The sequence below is a fragment of the Aquarana catesbeiana genome, linkage group LG08 (genome assembly GCF_042186555.1).
Source record: "Aquarana catesbeiana isolate 2022-GZ linkage group LG08, ASM4218655v1, whole genome shotgun sequence".
Classification (NCBI taxonomy): domain Eukaryota; kingdom Metazoa; phylum Chordata; class Amphibia; order Anura; family Ranidae; genus Aquarana; species Aquarana catesbeiana.
The window spans coordinates 284,510,642-284,536,407 of record NC_133331.1 but is presented as its reverse complement, the minus strand read 5'-3'; the positions used below and the strand labels follow the sequence as shown (position 1 = coordinate 284,536,407).

General features: G+C 40.2%; 2 protein-coding genes across 3 annotated transcripts in view; both read left to right on the top strand.

The window, feature by feature from the left end:
• Positions 1 to 25,766, top strand: part of LOC141106764 (uncharacterized) — a 114,927-nt gene that overhangs the window by 59,206 nt on the left and 29,955 nt on the right. Inside the window, exons 16-25 of the mRNA XM_073597691.1 lie at positions 321 to 485; positions 590 to 1,648; positions 21,695 to 21,767; positions 22,583 to 22,697; positions 23,065 to 23,253; positions 23,340 to 23,543; positions 23,670 to 23,861; positions 23,943 to 24,066; positions 24,183 to 24,283; positions 24,416 to 24,548. Coding sequence (XP_073453792.1) covers positions 321 to 485; positions 590 to 1,648; positions 21,695 to 21,767; positions 22,583 to 22,697; positions 23,065 to 23,253; positions 23,340 to 23,543; positions 23,670 to 23,861; positions 23,943 to 24,066; positions 24,183 to 24,283; positions 24,416 to 24,548 — 2,355 coding nt within the window. The remainder of the gene's footprint in view (positions 1 to 320; positions 486 to 589; positions 1,649 to 21,694; positions 21,768 to 22,582; positions 22,698 to 23,064; positions 23,254 to 23,339; positions 23,544 to 23,669; positions 23,862 to 23,942; positions 24,067 to 24,182; positions 24,284 to 24,415; positions 24,549 to 25,766) is intronic.
• Positions 9,345 to 16,531, top strand: LOC141104581 (uncharacterized). 2 transcript variants are annotated; one of them, XM_073594198.1, is made up of 10 exons: positions 9,345 to 9,393; positions 10,287 to 10,452; positions 11,047 to 11,190; positions 11,277 to 11,480; positions 11,607 to 11,798; positions 11,880 to 12,003; positions 12,120 to 12,217; positions 12,336 to 12,468; positions 12,630 to 12,794; positions 12,899 to 16,531. In XM_073594198.1, exons 2-10 carry the CDS (start codon positions 10,297 to 10,299, stop codon positions 13,876 to 13,878), a joined length of 2,196 nt encoding a protein of 731 aa, XP_073450299.1. In that variant the 5' UTR covers positions 9,345 to 9,393; positions 10,287 to 10,296; the 3' UTR covers positions 13,879 to 16,531. The 2 variants fall into 2 exon arrangements, with proteins under 2 accessions (XP_073450299.1, XP_073450300.1); XM_073594199.1 differs by having other exon boundaries at positions 9,352 to 9,393; positions 10,287 to 10,401.

Sequence of the window (25,766 nt, the reverse complement as noted above, 5' to 3'; positions counted from 1 at the left end):
TGTACACCATATAAAAGGTCCATCTCCATTCCTCAATATAATGTCATGTTCCCCACAAATGAGGAGGAGATACTGTACACCATATGAAAGGTCCATCTCTATTCCTCAATATAACAAGGTCATAATTGCACAAACACTATTATCCCTGTGTTCTAGGGTCAGCTTGGGTGTATTGTACATTGTTCATCTGCCTTATATTCACATTTTACCCAATTGCATCTTAGAGCTTCATTAAGCTGTGAATCAATAAATGTAACTTCTGACGGCAAAACATGACAAATACCTGAAATGATTTCTTTAAAAATTGATTCCCATCACAGATGGATCCTATCTCCAGGATGCTTTGGAGGGAGATCCTGATTTTTCCTCAGATGCGGAAGATAATGACACTGCACAGAGTTCCCCAGGAGCAAATTCCAGTGCTCGGAATACAGATGCATCCAGTTCCAAGGATTCTTCTTTAAGCCATGATGGTGTTCCCAAAGGTAAGAGTCCATTGTCATATCGGGGACATAGAAATATTTTAAGATACAATCTGAACACCCTATAAATCTAAGATCTCACACCAGTGTGGCCTTTTCATTTTTAGAGAGTGGAAAATCTTTACCTGAGAAAAAACCACAGAGGAGAAATCACAACGGTGAGCGTCCTTATCCATGTTCGGAGTGCGGGAAATGTTTCATTCACAAAGGAGACCTTTATAGACACCAGAGACTTCACACGGGTGAGCGCCCATTTTCGTGTTCACAGTGCGGGAAAACCTTTGTCGAGAGAACAGGACTTGTTATACACCAGAGAAGTCACACAGGCGAGCGCCCATTTCCATGTTCTCAGTGCGGGAAATGCTTCACTCAAAAATCACATCTTCGGACCCACCAGAGAGTTCACACAGGTGAACGTCCTTTTTCGTGCTCGGATTGCGGGAAATGTTTCACTGGAAAAGAAAAGCTTCTAAATCATCAGAGACTTCACACTGGAGAGCACCCTTTTGCGTGTTCAGAGTGCGAGAAACGTTTCACGATGAAAGGAAGCCTTCTTAGACATCAGAGAAAACACACCGGTGAGAATTTTTTTTCATGTTCAGAGTGTGAGAAGAAATTCGCAGATAAAACCTCACTTATTATACACCAGAGAATTCACACGGGCGACTATCCTTTCCCATGTCCAGTGTGCGGGAAACGTTTCAATAAAAAAGTATACCTTCGTACACACGAGAGAAGTCACACGGGGGAACGTCCTTATTCGTGTTCAGATTGCGGAAAGGGTTTCACGCAGAAAGGAAACCTTGTAAATCACCAAAGAATTCACACAGGAGAACGTCCTTTTTTATGTAAAGAGTGTGGGAAAACTTTCATATTCAAAAGGCACCTTCTGTTACATCAGATAACTCACACCGGCGCGCATCCTTTTTCCTGCAAAGAGTGCGGGAAGAGTTTTTCAGAGAAAGGAAAACTTATTATACACCAAAGAATGCACACAGGAGAACGTCCTTATTGCTGTCCAGAGTGTGGGAAAGGTTTCACTCAGAAAACGGTGCTTAATACGCACCAGAGAATTCACACTCGTGAGCATCCTTTTAAGTGTTCTAAGTGCGAGAAATGTTTCACGCAAAAAGGAAACCTGCTTAGACATCAGAGAAAATACACACACTGATGTTGTTAACGAATGATGGCCTTTATTATATTGAAATGTCCGGTCCGTACAAATGGAACATCCAGTAGCCCTCACCGTGTCTGAGGGATAGAGGACGACCCAGAGACTCATCACTGTGCCTTCATCTGTGTTCCTGACTCTTAACGCTCTTCTCTTCTAAAATGTTCTAGTGTTGATGTGTCCCCATTCCTCTGTTGCATACCGTATTATCTAAAATAAAGTAAACAAAAATCTATTTGGGTGACGTGAATCTTGGCCATGGAGTTGCCTCGTTGTGTCCGGTGTGTTAGACCCTCCATTCCAAAGATCTCACCCTCTTCAAAATATAGGAAATTAGGTGCATCAGTACCTACCAATAGACTGGCAATTTGATGTAAAAAACAATGACCTTAGGATCTTGGAAATATATTGTGATGACCATGGTAGGTGTGAAGACCCAATACTTTAAACGCCAGATCTTGAGATTGTAAATTTTGACCTTGGAGATGTCTCGTAATGTCTTTGACAGAGGTGTAGACCCAGCACCTTCATTCCAAAGATCACACCATCTTCAAGATATAGGAAAGTAGGTGCATCAGTACCAGTATTGACTAAACAATGAGAATCAGTTTTTGATGGACTGGCCATCTGATATCATAAATTATGATCTTGGGCTCATGGAAATGTATGGTGATGACCATGGTATGTGTGAAGACCCAAGACTTCAAGGCCAAATCCTTCACCACTTTTTGAGAGATAAGAAATTGAGTAGTTTAATGCTTCAGCATCTACCAAATCATAAATATCATGTTTGGATTGATTGGCCATCTGAGGTTGTAAATGTTGGCCTTGGAGATGCCTTGTGAAGTCTTTGACAGGTGTGTAGATACAGGACCCAATTTCCAAAGTTCTCACCATCTTCAAGATATGGGAAATTATTAGGTTCATCAGCCTCACCACCTACTAAACAGTGAGATGGACTGGCCATCTAATGTAGTAAATTTTGACCTCAAGTATGTGGAAACTCCCAATGATGACCATGGTATGTGTGAAGAACCAGGACTTCAAGGCCAGATCCTGAACCACTTTTTGAGAGATAAGAAATTGTTGTGTAGTTTAACTCTTCAGCATCTACCAAACCATGAATAGCATGTTTGGATTGATTGGCCATCTGAGATTGTAAATTTTGACCTTGGAGATGTCTGGTAATGTCTTTGACAGAAGTGTAGACCCAGGACCTCCATTCCAAAGATCACACCATCTTCAAGATGTAGGAAATTAGGTGCATCAGTACCAGTATTGACTAAACAATGAGAATCAGTTTTTGATGGACTGGCCATCTGATATCATAAATTATGATCTTGGGCTCATGGTGATGACCATGGTATGTGCGAAGAACCAGGACTTCAAGGCCAGATCCTTCACCACTTTTTGAGAGATAAGAAATTGTTGCGTAGTTTAACTCTTCAACATCTACCAAACCATGAATACTATGTTTTGGATTGATTGACCAACTGAGGTTGTAAATGTTGGCCTTGGAGATGCCTTGTAAAGTTTTTGACAGTTGTGTAGACCCGGGACCTCAATTCCAAAGATCTCACTCAGATATAAGAAATGATTAGGTGCATCCCCACCTACTAAACAGTGAGATGGACTGGCCATCTGATATAGTCAATTTTGACCTCAAATATGTGGAAACTCCTATTGATGACCATGGTATGTGTGAAGATCCAGGAACTCAAGGCCAGACACATCACTACCTTTGGGGATTTATAAGATTTTCGGCAGTTTAACTCCATCTACCAAATGCTGAATCTCAATTTTGGTTGATTGACCATTTAACACTGGAAACTTTTTGGCCTTTAAAAAAAAAATTTTAATCTCTTTTTCTGAAAAAGACACCTGTGTTTTGAGATGTTAGAATTGCTACTCCTCAGTGATTGGGACCTATTTTCTAGTGATCTAGCAAGCAAATCCTACCATTGTACTTCAATTCAAGTGGCCAGATGGCATATAACAAATGGAGAACAAGTTGTTCCATAAGCTGTTTCTGATCTAGTTTTTCAGTAATACAGGACATGCTAATGTTTGTTTTCTACTTCAAAATGTGTGTATGTATCTAGTCTACTAGATGTACAAAGAATACCTGTAAAAATGCATTAATCTATAGCACCCAATCCAAATATTTTCACAGATTTTTGAATGTGTTGGTTGTTGCTCGTCACTGTTGTATGTTCTGCTTTATTTAGCCAATGATCAAATGAATACTTTTAAAATATATTTTATATAATTTAGATTTTTTTTTTTCTCTTTAATAATTCTTTTATTGAGATTTACACTTATACAAAAAAAAATAACAATACACAAAAAAAAAAGGGAAGAAAGAACGCGATGCTCATCGTGACATATATACATCAAAGTATTTCTTACAAAATTCTTACTTAAGTCCATTAATGTGCCAACGATTCTATCTATACACTTCCCTCCACCCTAATTCCATGTGCAAGTTTCAACGCTAACCTTTTTGTTCCTCAATTATAAAAAACATCTCTTTTCCTTTTTTCACCCCCAGATTTTTACTTTAGGCAATGTTCGATTTAGGTTTAGTCTTCGTTTTATTGTGTGATCGTTATTCTTGTTTTTTAAATAAAGTAAACATAAAAGTTCTACAATATATCTGTTTTGACTTTTCTTTTTTTAAATTATCATAATTCTTCGATGATCGATTATTGGAATGTGCTCAGTTCATAGAGAGTCATTCATTGGTGTTTTATTAGTGAGATGGAGAATTCAGAAGGTCCAAATCCACTCATGTGTCAGCTGATATTCTAAGGATATATGGACAAGATGTAGAATTACCTGGTGTCTGAGACTCAAGGGCACCACATCCCTTCAAAGAAATTCGAGAAGTATGTATAGAGAATGGAACGGGATTTTAAAAGTGCCGACACAATTGTTAAAAAGAGATCAAAAATGTTATTCTAAATATATGTTTAAAAATAACAATTTCATATAAAACCATCACAGAGTATATACATGTGGCTATACATATGCATTAACTTCAGCTCGACATATTTCGCCAATCACTGGCTTCCTCAGGAGACTTTAGGAATACTGCATGATAAATCACTTAAGATAGAAAACAATACATAAGTCAAAGAGGTATATACACCAAATCTGGACATATATTAATACATCAGAAATACATTATTGTTATATTAAATTATACAGGTCAAATGTACAGAAGTGCCTATGGATCATCTGGGAGGCTCTCGCCTGGGGTGCTCATTAAATATTCTAGTAGGCCACAAAGGGGGCTTAGCTCTTGCAGCAACAGGATAATCCGCGGGGATACCAGTAGACCATAGGATCCAATTTTGGATAATTTTATAACAATTGCGTTGGCGCCTTTTTTAAAGTCCCGTTTCTTTTTTCTATACATACTAAGTATGCAAGGAGCCACTACAAATGCCACATAGCATATTTCATCATCATCTTGGTTCTCCTCCTCATGGTTATGATAGGATCAGTCAGTGTCTGATTTAGAACTTGGGGGACCCCAGGCACTTCAGATCCGGTGTCCTGTCAAATTCTCCAACCAGTCAGAATATCCAACCACTTAACTTCCGGTTTCTTGAAACCAGCAGTAATTGGAGTTTTTGACGAATTGGTGGTTGAACACAACACCGGCAACCAAATAAAGTCCGGTGCGGGATATTATGAGTGGAGGTTCTTGCTCCGATATTAGCCGTCAAAATGGCCGCCTCCGAGGTGGCGACAACTCTGTCCTCGTTAGCCGCTGTGCTGTCAAAACAGCTCAGTCTTCCTGTACCGAACTGTATTCGGTTGGCGCTGTTGTGTCCAACTACCAATTCACTAAAATCTCCAATTACTAAGGTTTTAAATAAAACGGAAGTGACATGGTTGGAGTTTCTGATGGGTTGGAGAAATTGACAGAACAACGGGGCCCTCAACATAGAAATTAAAGCGGAAGTAAACCCATCCATTGAACCATTTCAAAAAAAGTTACATTTCCGGCACATGCCAGGAATGTAACACTCCCATTGGTTGTGCTCTCAACCAAACTGTCAAACCATCCAATGGCTGGTGTCATAATGGATCACATGTGCAGCATCATGGCAGTTATAGATCAAACAGAGGCCAAGATGGCAGCTTCCTTGGCTGAAAAAGATAGGAGGGTTTACTTCCACTTTAAGCACTTCAGCCCCGGACCATTTGGCTGGCCAAAGACCAGAGCACTTTTTGCGATTCGGCACTGCATCGCTTTAACTGACAATTGCGCGGTCGTGCAACGTGGCTCCCAAACAAAATTGACGTCTTTTTTCTCCCACAAATAGAGCTTTCTTTTGGTGGTATTTGATCACCTCTGCAGTTTTTTTTTTTTTACGCTATAAACAAAAAAAGAGCGGCAATTTTGAAAAAAAAGCAATATTTTTTTACTTTTTGTTATAATAAATATCCCCCAAAAATATATAAAAAACATTTTTTTCCCTCAGTTTAGGCCAATATGTATTCTTCTACATATTTTTGTTAAAAAAATCGCAATAAGGGTTTATTTGGTTTGCGCAAAAGTTATAGCGTTTACAAAATAGGGGATAGTTTTACGGCATTTTTATTATTTTTTTTTTTTACTAGTAATGGCGTTGATCAACGATTTTTTTATTGTGACTGCGACATTATGGCGGACACGTCGGACACTTTTGGAGCGATTTTTTTGCTGCCGGCACTGGGGAGCTACAGTTCATTGAGGGAACCATGAATGCCAACATGTACTGTGATATACTGAAGCATAGCATGATCCCCTCCCTTCGGAGACTGGGCCGCAGGGCAGTATTCCAACATAACGACCCTCAAACACACCTCCAAGACGACAATTGCCTTGCTAAAGAAGCTGAGGGTAAAGGTGATGGACTGGCCAAGCATGTCTCCAGACCTAAACCCTATTGAGCATCTGTGGGGCATCCTCAAATGGAAGGTGGAGGAGCGCAAGGTCTCTAACATTCCACCAGCTCCGTGATGTCGTCATGGAGGAGTGGAAGAGGACTCCAGTGGTAACCTGTGAAGCTCTAGTGAACTCCATGCCCAAGAGGGTTAAGGCAGTGCTGGAAAATAATGGTGGCCGCACAAAATATTGACAATTTGGGCCCAATTTGGACATTTATACTTAGGGGTGTACTGACTTTTGTTGCCAGCGGTTTAGACATTAATGGTTGTGTGTTGAGTTATTTTGAGGGGACAGCAAATTTACACTGTTATACAAGCTGCACACTAACTACTTTACATTGTAGCAAAGTGTCATTTCTTCAGTGTTGTCACATGAAAAGAATAAAATATTTACAAAAATGTGAGGGGTGTACTCACTTTTGTGAGATACTGTGTGTGTATATGTATATACAGTGGGGACGGAAAGTATTCAGACTCCCTTAAATTTTTCACTCTTTGTTATATTGCAGCTATTTGCTAAAATCATTTAAGTTCATTTTTTTCCTTATTAATGTTACGTTCAGAATGATCGGATTTTCCGACAACTTTGTGTGACCGTGTGTATGCAAGACAAGTTTGAGCCAACATCCGTCGGAAAAAATCCTAGGATTTTGTTGTCGGAATGTCCGATCAATGTCCGACCGTGTGTACGGGGCATAAGTCTTGTATCTTGACTATTTGTCCCTTTTGTCTTCAACACCCTCTTCAGTCAGTAGATAAGTTTTTCTGGTTGCCCAGGGTCTTCAGTGGTCATTAAAGCATTCATAATGAAGTGGTGACTTCAGAAATCTTAGCGTGGCCGGAGGAAAGATGTCAGTTCACAGGAGGCCAACAACTGGAGTTGGTGCATCGAATAGTTACACTGGGCCAGAGGTACTTGTTACCTTTTAAGGCTTGGGTTCAGAAATAGATAATGCTCCAGGCAGAGAAAGATGAGTTGTAATTGGACCACTGGGGTTACAATTCAGTTGTATGTCCAGGGTATCTTCAATGGTCATCAAAGAATTCACAATGGTAACCTTTGTCCTATTCTCCTCTTTCTTAACATATAAATGAAGATTGATACATGTGCCCTCCAGTGCACACCCTGGATGGGGGCTTCAGAGAACATAATGCGTCTGAAGGGAAGATGCCAGGTCAAAGGAACCAAACAACTGGAGTTACCACTCAAGTAGTCACACGGGGTTGGAGAGAGACGCGTATGATTCGTTTGGTTACGAATCAAAACTCGGTCAAATTTTTCATTATTCAGATGTGTCTAAATCACAAAAGTAACCAAAGTAAACAAATCCTCTGAAATAACGAAACAAAATTTGTACAAAATAACGAAAATTGAATTCCGTTACTTCGGAAGAATTTCTATTCGAATATGGAAATGAATATGAAATGTAAACATATTGGAATTCTTAGATATAAAAAAAATCAGCAGCCGCATTCGAATCGAAAAAAAATGTGAATTTGAATGCCGTTTCGAATTGAAAACGAATAAACAAAATAAAATAAATTACAAAAATGAATTAATGAAATGTAACTAAACAAAATTAGTTAATTAACGAAACGAAACAGATCTTTTTGTTCTGCACTTATCTAGTTGGAGATCAGTGCTACCTTCAAGGCTTAGATTCAAAGATGGATAATGCCCCTTCAAGCTATCAATGACCTCAAGCTAGTAGGGGAAAAGTTCAAAACTCCAGGAACTTAATATGTACAGTCCGGAGGAAAGAAGGGAAAAACAAGATATTATTGAAACCTTTAAATCAGCCTTTCTCCACCTTTTCAACACAGAGGAACCTTTTAAATACTTTTCCGGTCTCGGGGAACCCCTGCTAAAATGATTATATCTTCTACAACTCATGATACATTAGTGTGATGGTCAGTGGGAAGAATGCTCCTTATGCTTGTGGTCATTGGGAAGAATTACCCCCTTACAGATCGCTAAAAAAGATCAATGGTGTCAGTGGGAACGTATCTGAGAGGCAGAAATTCCTCATTAATCAAGGAATCTCTAGCAACCTCTGGAGGAACTCTGGTTGAGAGAGCCTGCTTTAAATACATCAAGGGGGTGAATACGGTTCAGGAGGGCAGTATTTTCAATATGAAGCCAAGATCAAGAACATGGGGACCTCCAACTAGCAGGTGGAAGGTTCAAAACTAACCTTGGAAAGTATTATTTTACAGAAATAGTAGTTGATGCTTGGAACAGACTTCCAGCAGAGGTAGTGAGTCCGTCAACAGTAAGTGAATTCAAAAACATGATGAGGACAAACATAGATCTATACTCGGACACAAAGGTTAAAAAACAAAAAAGGTTCAGTCCCGATGAAGATCACTTGGTCTTGTTCTGAAGTCACTCTTCTATATGCAGATATAATTAAAAAATGCACCTGAGAAATGCCAATAATGAGGCAGCGGTGCCTGAACCCAAAGTACAAGTACTGGGGAGTATCTCCTCACTACCAATTTCACAAAATAAACCAAAAATTGGAAATGACACCTTCTTGTAGAAGATGTCATTTTAAATGTTTTGGTGTGTTTGGTGAAATCCCTCTTCTATATGCCTGATTATTAATGTAGACAACAGAAGAATGTACCACAAGGCAGTGGTCGATGTCCTGAAAAACAACGTAGGGCTGCTGTTTCCAAATTCAACACAGGTGGTGACCCTGCTCATTGTGTGTGGAACGCACAAACAGGAAGTGGTGTCAGGCATAGACAGGAAGTGATGTCAGGTATAAAACAAGAAGTTCCGGGTTAGAGGTGAGTTGGAAGGAAGTAAGCAGCAGAGGAGGTAATAAGATCTTATTTTATATTTACAGCCAGCAACCCCCCCACCCTCGTCATGTCCGTCCTCTTCCTCCATAGTCACTGTGATGTTTTTTTATCTCTACAACTATTAATATCAATTTTTAGATTTTGCCTAAATAGCCATCTTAAATAATTTATCCAACTCTCCATCCAAAGCTGCTGGTTTATACATAAAAGAATAATCAAAGGAATAGACAAAGAATAAGTAGCTTCTGAGGGAACGTGGTTTGAGCCTTTCCGGTATAGTCTACCAGATCTCTTTATGTGATTAAATATGCGCTTGATACAGGCAGATGAAAATAGTGATATGTGACTCTAATCGTGGCCATACCCCGAACAGCTGTTCACAGAATTGAACAATACGATCGAACCTATGAGCTTTCGAAAAAGCACGTTCCCGGCTGACAGCTGAATGTACCGCATAGCGATGAGTCCATGGTTATTAGGGTGCTGACGGCCTCTGGCCAGGAGCCCTGAGGGGGAAGCAGTCACATTTCGCAGCAGTAGTAATAGCTGGCAAGTTTGAAGATTGCCAGGTGCAGTCCTTCATATTAACACAGCACCACCAGAAAATCACTGCATCACCTAAAAAGAAACCAATGGGGTTTTTTCCCAATGGGGCATAAAAAAATATCAATAGTGGTTCTAAACCTTACCTACTCTATCTAAACCTAAAATAAATCTTGTTAGCTAGAGTTGGGTTTTAACTCTGGTTTTTGAATCGATAAAGCCTGGTATATACTAGAAGAAGCAATCGTAGCTGTTAGAACTATGGAGGAACTCTGTGCAGACATTCTTCATCCTGGTGCAGTCCAGATAATTCTCAGTTTATTGTCCATCTACAGAGAGTGTTGTATGGATCTCATGACCACATCAGTAATGATGGACGAAGACCAGTGTCACAGCAACAAAAGGATATTAGACTTCACCTTGGAAATGATCTACCTACTGAAGGGAGAGGTGAGGAGGATTCTGGAAGGGTCCATTACAAAAACAGAGCTGACCGGAGAGGTGAGGAGGATTCTGGGAGGTCACATGACATCACTCTTATCTCTATTAATAAAACCAACCTGACCGGAGAGGTGAGAATTCTGGGAGGTCACATGACATCACACATATCTTTATTAATAAAACACAGATCTGACCGGAGAGGTGAGGAGGATTCTGGGAGGTCACATGACATCACTCTTATCTCTATTAATAAAACACTCACCTGAGCGGAGAGGTAAGAATTCTGGGAGGTCACATGACTTCACTCATCTCTATTAATAAAACACAGACCTGACCGGAGAGGGGAGGAGGATTCTGGGAGGTCACATGACATCACTCTTATCTCTATTAATAAAACCAACCTGACCGGAGAGGTGAGGAGGATTCTGGGAGGTCACATGACATCACTCTTATCTCTTTTAATAAAACACAAACCTGACCGGAGAGGTGAGGAGGATTCTGGGAGTATTGTACAATTGTCTTTATATATAGCAGAGACCTGACTGTATCAGATGAACAACATTCTGAAGATGATGTGACCTATGGGGGAGATTTTGGGAATGTGACAACCTAAATTTAGTAATCATTCACATTTCTAATGACGTCTCTCTATAGGGTTACACAGTAGTGAAGAAGACATCTGGTGAGTATGTGACCTCCAGTAGACACCACCATGTGTCAGAGGGATGGAGAGGGACCCCGAGACACATCACTGTCCAACAAGTAACCCAGAAGATCATTGATCTGCTGACAGGAGAGGTGAGCGGTGCCGGGAATTTTGGGACATCATCCAGTAACAGACAAGGGATGTGTCTGGATGGTGACTGTATCATTGTGTGTGTCAGGTTCCTATAAGGTGTCAGGATGTCACTGTCTATTTCTCCATGGAGGAGTGGGAGTATTTAGAAGGACACAAGGATCTCTACAAGGACATTGTGAAGGAGAATCAGCAGCTTCTCAGTTGTTTTAATGTAGGCAAAAATAATTTTCTTTCGAATGAGATAATACTGAATTGCACTCTGGAGATCATCTGTCTGCTGATTGGAGAGGTGAGTAAAATTTTGGAAGGCCACATCAATTCAGGCTTTTTTCTATTATGACGGAATATGATACAGGTTTGATAGCAGAGGTGAAGTGGGTTTTGACACTATTATATTTATCACTGTATAACCCAGGACTGTGCTGTAGTCATGAAGGAATCAGCTAAGAAAAACATCGGAACGGGCAGCCACCACTTGTCCAAAGAACAAAAAGAAAGGCAAAGCCCCATCCCCATACCTCCACCTCCACTCCTGACACTTCAGAGAAAGGACAAGCAAAAATTTCTAGAAGTCACCAAGAATATCATTGTTCAGCTGACAGGAGAGGTGAGCGGTGAATTCTGGGACATTATCCAGTAACAGACAAGGGATGTGTCTGGATGGTGACTGTATCATTGTGTGTGTCAGGTTCCTATAAGGTGTCAGGATGTCACTGTCTATTTCTCCATGGAGGAGTGGGAGTATTTAGAAGGACACAAGGATCTCTACAAGGACGTCATGATGGAGAATCAGCCGCCCCTCACATCACCGGGTAAGAAGAGACTTTATTGTAAAGGAGAGAGCAGTACGGAGGGTCCACTTAGATCCCCCATCATCTGATAAACACATAGAAATAATGTATTCAGTCAGTGTGTGTGTTTCCTACAGATGGATCCAGTAATGGGAACTCACCAGAGAGATGTCCTCATCTTCTGTATTCCCGGGATTCCACGCAGAAAGATCACACCATCCCTCACCATCATCAGGTAGGTGAAATTCCAAATTAATTGCAAACTGTATGAGATGGCTGTTATCTACTGTATGCATTCTCTTGTTTTGTTTACCTTTAATACATGCTATTTTTCTTATAATATTGGGGTTTAGAGCAAAGAACTGATGTACGTGAAAGCTGAGGTTAAAGGGGAAGAAGTAGAGACAGATGCGGGTGGTGATCAACGATCCAGGGGGAAATTCGAGATGATTATGAAAAGTGAACAGGAGGAAAATATCAGCACAGGTAAGTCAATACTTTAATTACGTATTTTAGTTTTTACATTTTTTTGTTCCTTGTCATCATAAAATTATAATTTCTAGACATCTGTATAAGCCTGTGTGATCATTGTTCAAGATAAAAAATGAACTTCACATCATTCATTTAAAAACTGATTCCCATCACAGATGGATCCTATCTCCGGGATGCTTTGGAGGGAGATCCGGATTTTTCCTCAGATGCGGAAGATAATGACACTGCACAGAGTTCCCCAGGAGCAAATTCCAGTGCTCGGAATACAGATGCATCCAGTTCCAAGGATTCTTCTTTAAGCCATGATGGTGTTCCCAAAGGTAAGAGTCCATTGTCATATCGGGGACATAGAAATATTTTAAGATAAAATCTGAACACCCTATAAATCTGAGATCTCACACCAGTGTGGCCTTTTCGTTTTTAGAGAGTGGAAAATCTTTACCTGAGAAAAAACCACAGAGGAGAAATCACAACGGTGAGCGTCCTTATCCATGTTCGGAGTGCGGGAAATGTTTCATTCACAAAGGAGACCTTTATAGACACCAGAGAAGTCACACTGGTGAGCGCCCATTTCCATGTTCTCAGTGCGGGAAATGCTTCACTCAAAAATCACATCTTCAGATCCACCAGAGAGTTCACACAGGTGAACGTCCTTTTTCGTGCTCGGATTGCGGGAAATGTTTCACTGGAAAAGAAAAGCTTCTAAATCATCAGAGACTTCACACTGAAGAGCACCCTTTTGCGTGTTCAGAGTGCGAGAAACGTTTCACGATGAAAGGAAGCCTTCTTAGACATCAGAAAAAACACACCGGTGAGAATTTTTTTTCATGTTCAGAGTGTGAGAAGAAATTCACAGAGAAAACCTCACTTATTATACACCAGAGAATTCACACGGGCGACTATCCTTTCCCATGTCCAGTGTGCGGGAAACGTTTCAATAAAAAAGTATACCTTCGTACACACGAGAGAAGTCACACGGGGGAACGTCCTTATTCGTGTTCAGATTGCGGAAAGGGTTTCACACAGAAAGGAAACCTTGTTAATCACCAAAAAATTCACACAGGAGAACGTCCTTTTTTATGTAAAGAGTGTGGGAAAACTTTCATATTCAAAAGGCACCTTCTGATACATCAGATAACTCACACCGGCGCGCATCCTTTTTCCTGCAAAGAGTGCGGGAAGAGTTTTTCAGACAAAGCAAAACTTATTATACACCAAAGAATGCACACAGGAGAACGTCCTTATTGCTGTCCAGAGTGTGGGAAAGGTTTCACTCAGAAAACGGTCCTTAATACGCACCAGAGAATTCACACTCGTGAGCATCCTTTTAAGTGTTCTAAGTGCGAGAAATGTTTCACGCAAAAAGGAAATCTGCTTAGACATCAGAGAAAATACACACACTGATGCTGTTGATGAATGATGGCCTTTATCAGATTGAATTGTCCAGTCCCTACAAATGGAACATCCAGTAGCCCTCACCATATCTGAGGGATGGAGGACGACCCAGAGACTCATCACTGTGCCTTTATCTGTGTTCCTGACTCTTAACGCTCTTCTCTTCTAAAATGTTATATTTCTTGTAAATTCAAGTGTTGATGTGTTTTCTCATTCCTCTGTTGCATACCATATTGTATAAAATAATGTAAACAAAATCTATTTGGGTGACGTGACCATCTGAGGTCGTGAATCTTGGCCATGAAGATGCCTCGTTGTGTCCGGTGTGTAGACCCTCCATTCCAAAGATCTCACCCTCTTCAAAACATAGGAAATTAGGTGCATCAGTACCTACCAAACAATGAGATTAATTTTTTTTATATAGACTGGCAATTTGATGTAAAAAATAATGACCCTAGGATCTTGGAAATATATTGTGATGACCATGGTAGGTGTGAAGACCCAATACTTTAAACGCCAGATCCTGAGATTGTAAATTTTGACCTTGGAGATGTCTCATAATGTCTTTGACAGAGGTGTAGACCCAGCACCTTCATTCCAAAGATCACACCATCTTCAAGATCTAGGAAATTAGGTGCATCAGTACCAGTATTGACTAAACAATGAGAATCAGTTTTTGATGGACTGGCCATCTGATATCATAAATTATGATCTTGGGCTCATGGAAATGTATGGTGATGACCATGGTATGTGTAAAGACCCAAGACTTCAAGGCCAAATCCTTCACCACTTTTTGAGAGATAAGAAATTTAGTAGTTTAACGCTTCAGCATCTACCAAACCATTAATATCATGTTTGGATTGATTGGCCATCTGAGGTTGTAAATGTTGGCCTTGGAGATGCCTTGTGAAGTCTTTGACAGGTGTGTAGATACAGGACCTAATTTCCAAAGTTCTCACCATCTTGAAGATATGGGAAATTATTAGGTTCACCAGCCTCACCACCTACTAAACAGTGAGATGGACTGGCCATCTAATGTAGTAAATTTTGGCCTCAAGTATGTGGAAACTCCCAATGATGACCATGGTATGTGTGAAGAACCAGGACTTCAAGGCCAGATCCTGAACCACTTTTTGAGAGATAAGAAATTGTTGTGTACTTTAACTTTTCAGCATCTACCAAACTATGAATACCCTGTTTCCCCGAAAATAAGACCTAGAGTGATTGTCGGTGATGGCTGCAATATAAGCCCTACCCCCCAAATAAGCCCTAGTTAAAGTCCTTGTAGGTCTTATTTTCAGGGTAGGGCTTATTTTTGGGGAAACAGGGTAGGGCTTATTTGGGGGGCAGGGCTTATATTGCAGCCATCACTGACAATCACGCTAGGTCTTATTTTCAGGGAAACAGGGTAGCATGTTTGGATTGATTGGCCATCTGAGATTGTAAATTTTGACCTTGGAGATGTCTTGTAATGTTTTTGACAAAAGTGTAGACTCAGGACCTCCATTCCAAATATCACACCATCTTCAAGATATAGGAAATTAGGTGCATCAGTACCAGTATTGACTAAAGAATGAGAATCAGTTTTTGATGGACTGACCATCTGATATCATAAATTATGATCTTGGGCTCATGGCAACGTATGGTGATGACCATGGTATGTGTGAAGAACCAGGATTTCAAGGCCAGATCTTTCACCACTTTTTGAGAAATACGAAATTGTTGCATAGTTTAACTCTTCAGCATCTACCAAACCATGAATACTATGTTTTGGGTTGATTGACCAACTGAGGTTGTAAATGTTGGCCTTGGAGATGCCTTGTAAAGTTTTTGACAGTTGTGTAGACCCGGGACCTCAATTTCAAAGATCTCACTGAGATATAAGAAATTATTAGGTGCATCACCACCTACTAAACAGTGAGATGGACTGGCAATCTGATGTAGTCAAATTTGACCTCAAGCATATGGAAACTCCTATTGATGACCATGGTATGTGTGAAGATCCAGGACCCCAAGGCCAGACACATCACTACCTTTGGGGATTGATAAGATTTTCGGCAGTTTAACTCCATCTACCAAATGCTGAATATCAATTTTGGTTGATTGGCCATTTAACACTGGAAACTTTGGCCTTTAAAAAAATGTTTTAATCTCTTTTTCTGAAAAAGACAACTGTATTTTGAGATGTTAGAATTGCTACTCCTCAGTGATTGGGACCTATTTTCTAGTGATCTAGCAAGCAATCCTACCATTGTACTTCAATTCAAGTGGCCAGATGGCATCTAACAAATGGAGAACAAGTTGTTTCATAAACTGTGTCTGATCTAGTTTTTCAGTAATACAGGACATGCTAATGTTTGTTTTTTTACTGCAAAATGTGTGTATGTATCTAGTCTACTAGATGTACAAAGAATACCTGTAAAAATACATTAACCTATAGCACCCAATCCAAATATTTTCACAGATTTTTGAATTTGTTGGTTGTTGCTCGTCACTGTTGTATGTTCTGCTTTATTTATCCAATAATCCAATTAATACTTTTAAAATCTATTTTATATAATTCGATTTTTACTTTATGCAATGTTTGATTTAGGTTTAGTCTTCGTTTTATTGTATGATCGTTAATCTTGTTTTCTCAAGTAAACATAAAAGTTCTACAATATATCTGTTTTGACTTTCTTTTTTGAAATTATCATAATTCTTCGATGATCGATTATTGGAATGTGCTCAGTTCATAGAGAGTCATTCATTGGTGTTTTATTGGTCAGCTGATATTCTAAGGATATATGGACAAGATGTAGAATTACCTGGTGTCTGACACTCAAGGGCACCACATCCCTTCAAAGAAATTTGAGAAGTTTGTTTAGAGAATGGAACGGGATTTTAAAAGTGCCGACACACTTGTTAAAAAGATATCAAACATGTTATTCTAAATACATGTTTAAAAATAACAATTTCATATAAAACCATCACAGAGTATACATGTGGCTATACATATGCATTAACTTCAGCTCAACATATTTCGTCAATCACTGGCTTCCTCAGGAGACTTTAGAAATACTGCATACTAAATCACTAAAGATAGAAAACAATACATAAGTCAAAGAGGTATATACACCAAATCTGGACATATATTAATACATCGGAAATACATTATTGTTATATTAAATTATACAGGTCAAATGTACAGAAATGCCTGGGGTACTCATTAAATATTCTAATAGGCCACAAAGGGGGCTTAGCTCTTGCACCAACAGTCCGCAGGGTTACCAGTAGACCATAGGATCCAATTTTGAATAATTTTATAAAAATTGCGTTGGCGCCTTTTTAAAGTCCAGTTCCTTTTTCTATATATACTAAGGATGCAAAGAGCCACTACAAATGCCACATAGAATATTTCATCATCGCCATCTTGGTTCTCCTCCTCGTGGTTATGACGATAGGATTTCTTAATTTAACAGTTTTTACTTTCATCAGTGATACAGAGGTCATCCCCATCAATGTTTTACAGAGTATGTCAGTCAGTGTCTGATTTAGACCTTGGGGGACCCTGGGCTCATCAAATCCGGTGTTCTGTCAAATTCTCCAACCCGTCAGAAACTCCAACCACTTAACTACCGGTTTCCTGAAATCGGCATTAATTGGAGTTTTTGACAAATTGGTGGTTGGACACAACACCGGCAACTGAATAGAGTGCGGTGCAGGATATTATGAGCGGCGATTCTTACTCCGCTCTGATACTAGCCAACAAAATGGCCGCCTTCGAGGTGGCAACAACTCTGTCCTTGTCTATTCGCTTGACGCTGTTGTGTCCAACCACCAATTTGTCAAAATCTCCAGTTACTAAGGTTTTAAATAAACTGGAAGTGACATGGTTGGAGTTTCTGATGGGTTGGAGAAATTGACGGAACACCAGAGCCCCTCAACATAGAAATTAAATTATATGACAAATAAAAAAAGTGAACTAAAATAAATGACAAACTGCATTTGTTCTAATATATATATATATATATATATATATATATATATATATAATGTACACACACACAGTGCATCTGGACAGTATTCACAGCGCTTTACTTTGTCCACATTTTATGTTACAGCCTTATTCCAAAATTATTTAAATGTATTATTTGCCTCAAAGTTCTACAAATAATACCCCATAATGACAACGTGAAAAAAGTTTGTTTAAAATCTTTGCAAGCTTAATAAAAATAAAAAAACAAAAAAAATCTCATGTAGGTATCACAGCCTTTGCTCAATACTTTGTTGAAGCACCTTTGGCACCAATTACAGCCTCAATTCTTTTTGCGTATGATGCTACAAGCTTGGCACACCTATTTTTGAGTCGTTTCTCCTATTCTTCTTTGCAGGACCTCTCAAGCTTCATCAGGTTGGATGAGGAGCGTTGGTGCACAGCCATTTTCAGATCTCTCCAGAGATGTTCAATCGGGTTCAAGTCTGGGCTCTGGCTGGGCCACTCAAGGACATTCACAGAGTTGTCCTGTAGCCACTCCTTTGTTATCTTGGCTGTGGGCTTAGGGTCATTGTACTGTTGGAAGATGAACCTTCACCCCAGTCTGAGGTCCAGAGCACTGTGGAGCAGGTTTTCATCAAGGATGTCTCTGTACATTGCTGCATTCATCTTTCCCTCAATCCTGGCTAGTCTCCCAGTTCCTGCTGCTGAAAAACATCCCCACAGCATGAAGCTGCCACCACCATGCTTCACCGCAGGGATGGTATTGGTCAGGTGATGAGCAGTGCCTGCTTTCCTCCAGACACAACGCTTTCTATTTAGGCCAAAGAGTTCAATCTTTGCTTCATCAGACAAGAGAATTTTTCACGTGCTCTGAGAGTCCTTCAGGTGTCTTTTGGCAAACTCCAGGCGGGCTGTCATGTGACTTTTTACTGAGGAGTGGCTTCTGTCTGGCCACTCTACCATACAGGCCTGATTGGTGGAGTGCTGCAGAGATGGTTGTTTTTCTGGAAGGTTCTCCTCTCCACAGAGAAATGCTGGAGCTCTGTCCGAGTTACCATCGGGTTCTTGGTCACCTCCCTGACTAAGGCCTTCTCCCCCGATTGTTCAGTTTGGCTGGGCGGCCCGCTCTAGGAAGAGTCCTGGTGGTTCCAAACTTCTTCCATTCACGGATGATGGAGGTCACTGTGCTTATGGGGACCTGCTGCAGAATTTTTTCTGTACCCTTCCCCAGATTGTATCATCTAGAGGACATGGCTCTCGACAGCCAGTAGCACAGAGCTCTTAGATCTTCATGGGAGCCAAGGCCATTTAAAGGGTGAACACTCGCTTTGTATTAACACATAAATTATGAAATGAAAAAAGAAGACACCAGATGAGGTTGTTTAGAAGAAAACCAGTTGCCAAATTATTAATCCAGAATTTCACCCCGATATAGTCCACTTACCTGGTGTCCCTCATAGCACCTTGGCTGCCAGTGACACCAATAAAATGGGGAACCAAATGACCTCCTCCACTATGATGATGCTCAAGCATTGCAGCCAATCATTAGGCCCAAGCACTTTCACATGACCAGGGTATGATGTCACCACCCCCACGCATTACCCAAACAGCTGATTTTAGCATTGGCTGTAAATGAGTAATGAGCTGCGAGGAAACTATAGCTAGGTTGGGGAAAGACAGGCCCTTGGCAGAGACACCCACTTTTTTCCCCTGCATGGACAAGGTGATGAGGAGTCAAAGAATGTAGAAAGTAGATATTACCAATCAAGTCTGATCATACAGCAATCATATGCATACAACCAGGGCAGGAAAACCCTTTAAAAAAACAAAAAAACTTTCAATCAGTCAAAGATAGCAAACATGAAAATACATATTGGTGTTCTGAGCGTAGAAACAGGTCATCTCAGGAAACATGGAGCTTATTTTATGATTCTTGCACAAGAAGCAGAAAAGCCAAATTACCAAGTTGTGTAAGTCTTGTATCTTGACTATTTGTCCCTTTTGTCTTCAACCCACTCTTCAGTCAGTAGATACATTTTTCTGATTGCCCAGGGTCTTCAATGGTCATTAAAGCATTCATAATGAAGTGGTGACTTCAGAGATCTTAGCGTGGCTGGAGGAAAGATGTCAGTTCACAGGAGGCCAACAACTGGAGTTGGTGCATCGAATAGTTACACTGGGCCAGAGATAGTTTTTACCTTTTGAAGGCTTGGGTTCAGAAATGGATAATGCTCCAGGCAGAGAAAAATGAATTGGGTGGGGGCTTCAGAGAACATAATGCGGCTGGAGGGAAGATGCCAGGTCAAAGGAACCCAACAACTGGAGTTACCACTCAAGTAGTCACACGGGGTTGGAGAGAGACATGTATAATTTGTTTTGTTACGAATCAAAATTCAGTCAAAATCCTCTGAAATAACGAAACAAAATTTGTACAAAATAACGAAAATTTAATTCCGTTACTTCAGACGAATTTCTATTCGAATTTGGAAAAAAATATGAAATATAAAGATATTGTAATTCTTAGATATAAAAAAAATGAGCAGCCGCATTTGAATCGAAAAAAATTTGAATTTGAATACCGCTTCGAATTGAAAATGAATAAACAAAATAAAACGAATTTCAGAAATGTAACTAAACAAAATTAGTTAATTAACGAAACGAAACAAATCTTTTTGTTCTGCACACATCTAGTTGGAGATCAGTGCTACCTTGAAGGCTTAGATTCAAAGATGGATAATGCCCCTTCAAACTCTCAATGACCTCAAGCTAGCAGGGGAAAAGTTCAAAACTCCAGGAACTTAATATGTACAGTCCGGAGGAAAGAAGGGAAAAGCAAGATATTATTGAAACCTTTAAATCAGCCTTTCTCCACCTTTTCAACACAGAGGAACCTTTTAAATACTTTTCCTGTCTCGGGGAACCCCTGCTAAAATGGTTATATCTACAACTCATGATACATTAGTGTGATGGTCAGTGAGAAGAATGCTCTATACGCTTGTGGTCATTGGGAAAAATTACCCCCTTACAGATTGCTAAAAAGATCAATTGTGTCAGTGGGAACTTATCTGAGAGGCAGAAATTCCTCATTGATCAAGGAATCTCTAGCAATCTCTGGAGGAACCCTAGGGTTCCACGGAACCCAGGTTGAGAGAGCCTGCTTTAAATACATCAAGGGGGTGAATACGGATCAGGAGGGCAGTATTTTCAATATGAAGCCAAGATCAAGAACATGGGGACCTCCAACTAGCAGGTGGAAAGTTCAAAACTAACCTCGGAAAGTATTATTTTACAGAAATAGTAGTTGATGCTTGGAACAGACTTCCAGCAGAGGTAGTGAGTCCGTCAACAGTAAGTGAATTCAAAAACATGATGAGGACAAACATAGATCTATACTCGGACACAAAGGTTAAAAAACAAAAAAGGTTCAGTCCCGATGAAGATCACTTGGTCTTGTTCTGAAGTCACTCTTCTATATGCAGATATAATTAAAAAATGCACCTGAGAAATGCCAATAATGAGGCAGTGGTGCCTGAACCCAAAGTACAAATACTGGGGAGTATCTCCTCACTACCAAATTCACCAAATAAACCAAAAATTGGAAATGACACCTTCTTGTAGAAGATGTCATTTTAAATGTTTGGTCTGTTTGGTGAAATCCCTCTTCTATATGCCTGATTATTAATGTAGGCAACAGAAGAATGTACTACAAGGCAGTGGTCGATGTCCTGAAAAACAACGTAGGCTTCTGTTTCCAAATATAACATAGATGGTGACCTTGCTCATTGTGTGTGGAACGCACAAACAGGAAGTGGTGTCAGGCATAGACAGGAAGTGATGTCAGGTATTAAACAAAAAGTTCCGGGTTAGAGGTGAGTTGGGAGGAAGTAGAGAGGAGACATTTCGGGAACTGGCAGCAGAGGTAATACCATATTATAGTATATTTACACCCAGTAACCCCCTGTCATGTCCGTCCTCTTCCTCCATAGTCACTGTGATGTCTTTTTATCTCAACTACTTATATAAATTTTTTGATTGTGTCCACAAATTTAGCCTAAATATCCATCTTAAATAGTTTATCCAACTCTCCATCCATACATAAAAGAATAATCAAAGGAATAGACAAAGAATAAGTAGCTTCTGAGGGAACGTGGCTTGAGCCTTTTCGGAATAGTCTACCAGATCTCTTTATGTGATTAAATATGTGCTTGATAATCGTGGCCATACCCCGAACAGCTCTTCACATAATTGAACAATACGATCGAACCTATGAGCTTTCGAAAAAGCACGTTCCCGGCTGACAGCTGAATGTACCGCATAGCGATGAGTCCATGGTTATTAGGGTGCTGACGGCCTCTGGCCAGGAGCCCTGAGGGGGAAGCAGTCACATTTCGCAGCAGTAGTAATAGCTGGCAAGTTTGAAGATTGCCAGGTGCAGTCCTTCATACTAACACCCCACCACCAGAAAATCACTGCATCATCGAAACCAATGGGGTTTTTTTCCCAATGGGGCATAAATAAAATATCAATAGCGGTTCTAAACCTTACCTACTCTAGCTAAACCTAAAATAAATCTTGTTAGCTAGAGTGGGATTTTAACTCTGGTTTTTGAATCGATAAAGCCTGGTATATACTAGAAGAAGCAATCTGAGCTGTTAGAACTATGGAGGAACTCTGTGCAGACATTCTTCATCCTGGTACAGTCCAGATAATTCTCAGTTTATTGTCCATCTACAGAGAGTGTTGTATGGATCTCATGACCACATCAGTAATGATGGACGAAGACCAGTGTCACAGCAACAAAAGGATATTAGACTTCACCATGGAAATGATCTACCTACTGAAGGGAGAGGTGAGGAGGATTCTGGAAGGGTCCATTACAAAAACACAGACCTGACCAGAGAAGTGAGGAGGATTCTGGGACGTCACATGACATCACTCATATCACTATTAATAAAACACAGACCTGACCGGAGAGGTGAGGAGGATTCTGGGAGGTCACATGACATCACTCTTATCTCTATTAATAAAACACAGACCTGACCGGAGAGGTGAGGAGGATTCTGGGAGTATTGCACAATTGCCTTTATATATAGCAGAGACCTGACTGTATCAGATAAACAACATTCTGAAGATGATGTGACCTATGGGGGAGATTTTGGGAATGTGACAACCTGAATTTAGTAATCATTAACATTTCTAATGTCGTCTCTCAATAGGGTTACACAGTAGTGAAGAAGACATCTGGTGAGTATGTGACCTCCAGTAGACACCACCATGTGTCAGAGGGATGGAGAGGGACCCCGAGACACATCACTGTCCATTCATCTGTGTCCCTAACTACTTTATGTGATAAGGAGAAGATTCTAGAAGTAACCCAGAAGATCATTGATCTGCTGACAGGAGAGGTGAGCGGTGCTGGGAATTCTGGGACATTATCCAGTAACAGACAAGGGATGTGTCTGGATGGTGACTGTCTCATTGTGTGTGTCAGGTTCCTATAAGGTGTCAGGATGTCACTGTCTATTTCTCCATGGAGGAGTGGGAGTATTTAGAAGGACACAAAGATCTCTACAAGGACATCGTGAAGGAGAATCAGCAGCTTCTCAGTTGTTTTAATGTAGGAAAAAATAATTTTCTTTTGAATGAGATAATACTGAATTGCACTCTGGAGATCATCTGTCTGCTGATTGGAGAGGTGAGTAAAATTTTGGAAGGTCATATCAATTCAGGCTTTTTTCTATTACGACTGAATATGATACAAGTTTGATAGCAGAGGTGAAGTGGGTTTTGACACTATTATTTTTATCACTGTATACCCCAGGACTGTGCTGTAGTTATGAAGGGATCAGCTAAGAAAAACATCGGAACGGGCAGCCACCACTTGTCCAAAGAACAAAAAGAAAGGCAAAGCCCCATCCCCATACCTCCACCTCCACTCCTGACACTTCAGAAAAAGGACAAGCAAAAATTTCTAGAAGTTACCAAGAATATCATTGTTCAGCTGACAGGAGAGGTGAGCGGTGAATTCTGGGACATTATCCAGTAACAGACAAGGGATGTGTCTGGATGGTGACTGTATCATTGTGTGTGTCAGGTTTCTATAAGGTGTCAGGATGTCACTGTCTATTTCTCCATGGAGGAGTGGGAGTATTTAGAAGGACACAAGGATCTCTACAAGGACGTCATGATGGAGAATCAGCCGCCCCTCACATCACCGGGTAAGAGGAGACTTTATTGTAAAGGAGAGAGCAGTACGGAGGGTCCACCTAGATCCCCCATCATCTGATAAACACATAGAAACAATGTATTCAGTCAGTGTGTGTGTTTCCTACAGATGGATCCAGTAATGGGAACCCACCAGAGAGATGTCCCCTTCCTCTGTATTCCCAGGATTTCACACAGGAAGATCACACCATCCCTCACTATGATCATCAGGTAGGTGGAACGGAGCTTCTGAAACTTCCAATTAATTGCAAACTGTATGAGATGGCTGTTATCTACTGTATGCATTCTCTTGTTTTGTTTACCTTTAACACATGCTATTTTTTTAATAATTTTGGGGTTTAGAGCAAAGACCCGATATACATGAAAGTTGAGGTTAAAGGCGAAGAAGTAGAGACAGATGCGGGTGATGATCAACGATCCAGGGGGAAATTTGAGATGATTGTGAAAAGTGAACAGGAGGAAAATATCAGCACAGGTGAGTCAAAACTTTAATTATTTTAGTTTTTAGATTTTTTTGTTCCTTGTCATCATAAAATTATAATTTCTAGACATCTGTCAGCCTGTGTGATCATTGTTCAACATAAAAATGAACTTCACATCATTTATTAAGGAGAAAACTGAGAAATATTACCTGCTGACTATACGAACATCATCAGTGTACCTATTCCCAACAAATGAGGAGGAGATACTGTACACCATATGAAAGGTCCATCTCCATTCCTCAATATAACGTCATGTTCCCAACAAATGAGGAGGAGATTCTGTACACCATATGAAAGATCCATCTCCATTCCTCAATATAATGTCATGTTCCCAACAAATGAGGAGGAGATACTGTACACCATATGAAAGGTCCATCTCCATTCTTCAATATAATGTCATGTTCCCGACAAATGAGGAGGAGATACTGTACACAATATGAAAGGTCCATCTCCATTCCTCAATATAACGTCATATTGCCAACAAATGAGGAGGAGATTATGTACACCATATAAAAGGTCCATCTCCATTCCTCAATATAACGTCATATTCCCAACAAATGAGGAGGAGATACTGTACACCATATGAAAGGTCCATCTGCATTCCTCAATATAATGTCATGTTGCCAACAAATGAGGTGGAGATACTTTACACCATATGAAAGGTCCATCTCCATTCCTCAATATAATGTCATGTTGCCAACAAATGAGGTGGAGATACTTTACACCATATGAAAGGTCCATCTCCATTCCTCAATATAATGTCATGTTGCCAACAAATGAGGTGGAGATACTGTACACCATATGAAAGGTCCATCTCTATTCCTCAATATAATGTCATGTTGCCAACAAATGAGGTGGAGATACTGTACACCATATGAAAGGTCCATCTCCATTCCTCAATATAACGTCATGTTGCCAACAAATGAGGTGGAGATACTGTACACCATATGAAAGGTCCATCTCCATTCCTCAATATAACGTCATGTTGCCAACAAATGAGGAGGAGATACTGTACACCATATGAAAGGTCCATCTCCATTCCTCAATATAACGTCATGTTCCCAACAAATGAGTAGGAGATACTGTACACCATATGAAAGGTCCATCTCCATTCCTCAATATAACATCATGTTGCCAACAAATGAGTAGGAGATATTGTACATCATATAAAATGTGAAACTGTGGACTGTTAGACCTACAAGCATGACTAC

Excerpts from the sequence above, each read along its gene's own strand:
- LOC141104581 (XM_073594198.1), top strand. The coding sequence starts at position 10,297 with ATGGATCTCATGACCACATCAGTAATGATGGACGAAGACCAGTGTCAC. Across the intron at positions 11,799-11,879 it reads TTGTTCAGCTGACAGGAGAG|GTTCCTATAAGGTGTCAGGA; the intron begins GTGAGCGGTGAA and ends TGTGTGTGTCAG. Across the intron at positions 12,795-12,898 it reads CCATGATGGTGTTCCCAAAG|AGAGTGGAAAATCTTTACCT; the intron begins GTAAGAGTCCAT and ends TTTCGTTTTTAG.